This window comes from Rhagoletis pomonella, unplaced genomic scaffold (genome assembly GCF_013731165.1).
Source record: "Rhagoletis pomonella isolate Grant_MI unplaced genomic scaffold, Rhpom_1.0 Rhpom_scaffold_00217, whole genome shotgun sequence".
Taxonomy (NCBI): domain Eukaryota; kingdom Metazoa; phylum Arthropoda; class Insecta; order Diptera; family Tephritidae; genus Rhagoletis; species Rhagoletis pomonella.
In genome coordinates, this window is record NW_023458771.1 from 73,689 (window position 1) to 79,216 (window position 5,528).

At 34.5% G+C, this 5,528-nt stretch overlaps 1 protein-coding gene across 1 annotated transcript; it reads left to right on the plus strand.

Moving 5' to 3' along the window:
* The first annotated feature begins 1,200 nt into the window (after window positions 1–1,200).
* Window positions 1,201–2,087, plus strand: LOC118750382 (putative nuclease HARBI1). Its single transcript, XM_036485103.1, has 3 exons — window positions 1,201–1,410; window positions 1,479–1,917; window positions 1,971–2,087. The coding sequence occupies exons 1-3, from the start codon at window positions 1,280–1,282 to the stop codon at window positions 2,085–2,087; spliced, it is 687 nt and encodes a 228-aa protein (XP_036340996.1). The 5' UTR covers window positions 1,201–1,279.
* Window positions 2,088–5,528: the final 3,441 nt, after the last annotated feature.

Below are 5,528 nucleotides of genomic sequence, written 5' to 3' on the forward strand. Positions count from 1 at the left end.
TGTTTGTCAAAAGCCTACGATTTCGAACTCGCGTAAATGTACATTTGCTAAATGCGATAGCATGAACGCTCTTCGAAAACATATGTTCGAAAGTGCTAAATGTTGCATTTTAAATGCAGCAAAAACGCTGTATTATATAAAGTGGAATGCCAAAACGAGGAACTTAATTTTGAACAAATGTTGCTATAGAATTTGCTGAGATATTCCTAAGTGGACATGCTTCTGGCCAACGTGTATGTCTTTGAATGATAGCTAAAATGTAATGGTTTTATTTTGATACAGGTAATGGACCAACAAGGTCCATATGAATATGTTCAAATCGTCCAAATGGAATGCTAATTTTTTGCACAGGCGTCTTATACCCCTATTATGTATGGAGACTAGCAGGAGACTAGTAGCCGCGTGGCAACCATATTTTAAAATTTGCATTACGTATGGCAACCCGCTACTCTATCAGCTACTGAGTTGGTAGCGCTATTTGCAGAATTATATATTACTACCATCTCTTTTTATAGTATAGAGCAGAGCTTCCTAAAGTGTGTTCTGCGGAACCGAAGGGTTCCGTAGAAAAGTCACCGGGGTTCCACGAAATTAGTTTTGGTATGAATAAGCACGGCGGTCGGTTTGGGTTTCACACAGTAAGAAAAGTTCTATAAATAGTTTGACAGAGACGCAATTATCTAGTTTCATGTATACATATGTACGCTTGCCAGCTTGTTTTTTTTCTAACCGGTATGTGTTGTTGGCCACTGTAGCCAAAGGGTTATATACAACTTTCTACAAGGAACTAGAGCTGCAAAACTATCGATGGCACTATCGATAATATAAATAGTTTCAATTTGACACCACTATCGATGAATGGTAGCCACTGCCGCGATACTATCGGAAATAGGAATGTTCGGTATTTAAGAAAGTATCGATACCATGAATCGATTTAATTCATTGCATGTAAAATCGATATGGCGATATATCGGGCTGAACAATATCGATATCGGAAAAATCGATGTTGAAAATCCTACTCCCAATTGAATATAATCAGCCCAATCCTAAATATTCTCGCGGAATTTCTCCTTTGCGAATTTTAAAATCCTCTAAGAAAAAATCCTCCAATTCTAAATTGTCGGGGAGAAGGATTTTTGAGGAGTAGGATTTTTTCTCTTTCTATCTTTCGAAATCAGCTGTTATGCTTATTGCTGACAATTTTTCGATAATTTGCCAATGTGATTTTTGCATGTTTTGGCGAAACTTTATTAATTGTGGTTGATTCGGAAACTTAAAAATGAATAGCTTAGCGTTAAATATGTTAGTGAGAGAAATTAGTGAGGAAGAAAGGCAACAAACAAACGCGCAACGAGTGGCGAGGAGGAAACTGCGCGACTTGATGAACCCCTTGGAGTTGCCTCAACCTTTGTGAGTAAAGGAGTTCAAAAATATGTGTTAAAACAACTAACTATTTCGTTTTCTACTTCTATAAATAGATTTGAAAAGTATTTCAGGTTGAATAAACCGGCGTTTGAATACTTGCTAGAAGTGGTAACGACTCATACACAGCCAGGTAGGAAGCAGTTTGCTGTTACACCTATAGTGAAGTTGAGCACCTGTTTGCGCTTTTTTGCGGAAGGTGGTTATCAGACGGGTGTGGGAAAAGACCACGACGTTGGACTAGCGCAGTCTAGTTTCTCCAAAGCACTCGCCGACGTGCTACGTATATTTGAGACGTATCTGTGCCCACGGTGGGTACAGTTTCCAGTGACAGCGGAAGAAAAAAGCCAAATGCGACTGCTTTTTTATGTTAAACATAAAATTCCAGCTGTTGTCGGTTGTGTAGATGGAACACACGTTAAAATAATCGCACCATCCGAAAATGCTCACCTGTACTACAACAGAAAAGGATACTACAGTTTGAATTTTATGTTGGTACGTTCTTAAATCGTTTTTGCGGAAAATTTACTTATTACTATTAATTCCAGGTGTGTGACCAGGAACTAAAAATTCGCTACGTCGATGCTTCTCATCCGGGTACTAGTCATGACTCGCTATTTTGGAACGTTAGCGATTTACGTTCACATTTTGAGACCGAATTTTAGTTACATAGTTATGCACGTATCTTCGCCTAGAAATTAAAACATACATATTTTCAATTACGTGTATTAAGGTGATGCTGGATATCCGTTGGGACCGTGGCTTATCACTCCTTATCGGATGCCAGGCCAAGCAGAAATGAAGTTCAACGAAATACATTCGAAATGTCGCAACATTATTGAGAGAACAAACGGGGTTTTAAAAAACAGGTGGAGATGTATTATTGGTGCCCGAGAACTACATTACACGCCAGAGAAAGCAGCACAAATTATTAATGCTACTTGTTGCTTACACAACATCTGCATTTACTTCAGAGCGAATGTACCCGAAATACCCGATGGCGAAGTCGAGGTAAATATTCCTGAAGTTCACGAAGCTCATACTACTACGCCGCCGCGCAATATGGAGATTGCGAGATCAATAAGAAATAACATCCGTGATTCTTTTAATAATTAAAAATTAAGAATAGCAATTTTTGAATTTTTTATGCACATTTAATTCTCGTAAGCTTGGCTATAAATATGTATTACTATTTCGATGTAATAAAACACTTAGATATGTTGTAATAAAAAATCATATAGAGTGCCGCACTCAATTATTGACACAGAGAATTTTTTACAATGTATAAGAACTTTTTTACTTTAATTTTTCCTCTAATTTATTTATAAAAATTAGCTCATACCAACAAAAAAATAATTAAACCTCGAAACTTTGTACAAAACTCAGGAAAATTCACCAAACTTACATACAAGTTTGCAACTTTTTAATAAGATTTTTTATGAAAATTCTAAGTATGTAGTTTTATAGCCTATTCAATTGTGGTATAATGAAGTGCAAGCTTTAAGTTTATAAAAAGCGCGTTGCTTTTGGCAATTTTTTTCACGCAGCTTTCATACAAAAAAGTTGACGATCATTCTTCGTATGAAAGAAACTATGTGAAAAAATTGCCAAAAATCAACGCGCTTTTTTCCAACTTAAAACTTGCACTTCATTATACTACAATTAAATAGGCTATAAAACTACATACTTAGAATTTTCATAGAAAATCTTATTAAAAAGTTGCAAACTTGTATGTAAGTTTGGTGAATTTTCCTGAGTTTTGTACAAAGTTTCGAGTTTTAATTATTTCTTTGTTGGTATGAGCTAATTTTTATAAATAAATTAGAGGAAAAATTAAAGTTAAAAAGTTTACATACATTGTAAAAAATTCCCTGTGTCAATAATTTAGTGCGGCACTGTACATACATATGTATGTATAGTACTTATAGTATTTAATTCAATAACAAAACAAAACGCAGGTAATTCAGTTAAGAAATAAAAATCTTATCAGTAAAAAATCTAAGCTTATAGTCTCATTGTCAGTGTTGCCAGAACTTTTTGGACGAACCAGCTAAATTGGCAAATAAAACCGGCTAAAAAGGCTAAAATGTTTAAACTAAATTTCACATGTTTTATTTAAATAAATCACGAGTAAAAAGACCATTTCTTGGAGAGAAGTTACAAATTCGAGCCGGAAAAAATTTTGCCAGCAAGAATTTGTGGTACTCGCTGGATTTTCGACGAACAAACCTATCGTCTTCCCTACAAGGCCTTTTCAGACTGACCGATTCTCAATTCACTCAAACAGAAACCAATGCACATAAAAAACGCTGTTAAAATTTCCCTTCAATTTTAAGGCAGTAAAACAACGACCTTAAGTTAACATCAACCGAGGCCATTTGTTGACAAAGGATGCAAAATTACAGTTACACAGAAGAACTGGTCAGATTTTTCAGAAATCCCTGCAATTCTGATGTAAAATATGATGCCAAAAGACTGCAGATCTCCCATTTAGATGACCGGTCATATGACCGGCAGATGTCTTGTAGGATTCCCAGAGAGTTTTGCTTTACATAGAAATTTGTGCTCTTTTATTTTCATTTTGACTCACTTCAGTGTTGGTTCCTTTAATTCAAGTTGGCATTCGGTTTTTGGAATTTAAATAAGTTCTCAGCAAAAAAGTTTGTTTAAAAAATACATATCGCCAGCTTAGAAAGAAAAGTTGCTAAGTCCCATTTTAAAAATTTTACAGCAGAGGAAAAGATCTTCCTATAGCGATTTTCTTTAACTATTTCGCAAGACTTTGAATCAAACATTTTGTGCGTTTAAACCAAAGGAAAACTCCATAAGAATCAGAAGGATTCGATATTTATTAAAAGATGTCGTATTATTTTGGCCTTATCGAATTTGTGGTGCTTCTTTTGGACTTAGCAAATTTTCCCTTTATTGCTTATGAAGAGGAAAAAATAAAACAAATACTTTTATAATTTTCTAAATGATGCGTGTTCAATTTCTCTAGCCTCCTATATCAAAATATGAGTTTTCATAAAAAGTGGACTTAGCAACTTTTCACTCTAAGCTAGCGATATGTGTACATAGTGCTTGAAAATATCAATTTTTCCCTTACCTTAAACCTTTGGGAGTGGCCAAAAATGATGGTTTGTAATCTAGGCAGAATTGAATATGCGCTATCTGGGAAGACAATATCTACATACATGTAATATTTATTCTGTTTGTTGGCACTATATCCAAACACAAACGCATCTTAAGTGTCCTAACAGTGAAACAATTTCTTATTTTCTAAGTTTGCGTATAGAACTGCACACTTAAAATTAAGACATTTATAACAAACATTTTATGAAGAAAATCCCTTCATCGTTTAAAATATAAAATTATAGTTTAAAAAACGAAAACCTCGCTATTATAATATTTCCATTCGTACTGACATCAGGTATGTAACTTGAGAAAAATAAGCGAAATCGGCCCAACTTCATACAACCCTGCCTGACATGAAAATTTTCTCCACGATAAGGCTAGTAGCCATTTCTAACAGATTTTGGTTCGCTTAGTCAAAAATGGAAACATATATACATATATGAAATTTAAGAAAACAACGCAAATAGCAAAATCGGCTAATTTTTTTCTGCAAAACGGCTAACAAATCGGCTGCCGGCTAAATCGAAATTTCTCCGGCTGTTTGCTATCGCAACCGGCTAAATCTAGCCGGAAAACGGCTACGATGGCAACACTGCTCATTTTGCTTTGCGCAATGCTATTAGTGAATAGACTAACATTGCAAATTTTCGTCTTTGTCTTTGTAAATTTTCAGTTCCTGTATTTCCAGCAGTCTTTTAGTTTTCTCTATTTTATGTTCAATTTCATTTCTTCCCATTTCTTCAATGAAATAGTTGTGCCTTTTCTTTTCTTCTAGCTGTTCTCTTTTAATTACGTTCGCTTTTTTGATTTCCTCCAACTTTTCTTTTTTTATAAGCTCAACTGCCTTGAAATGTTTCTTCTTAAGATCGTATATTTTGTCTAGCCTATAATATGTAAAAAAAAATATTTTATTACGAGTAAATTTTTGTAAAATGAAAATAAATCGAACCTTTGGTAAATTTTTCTTAAGT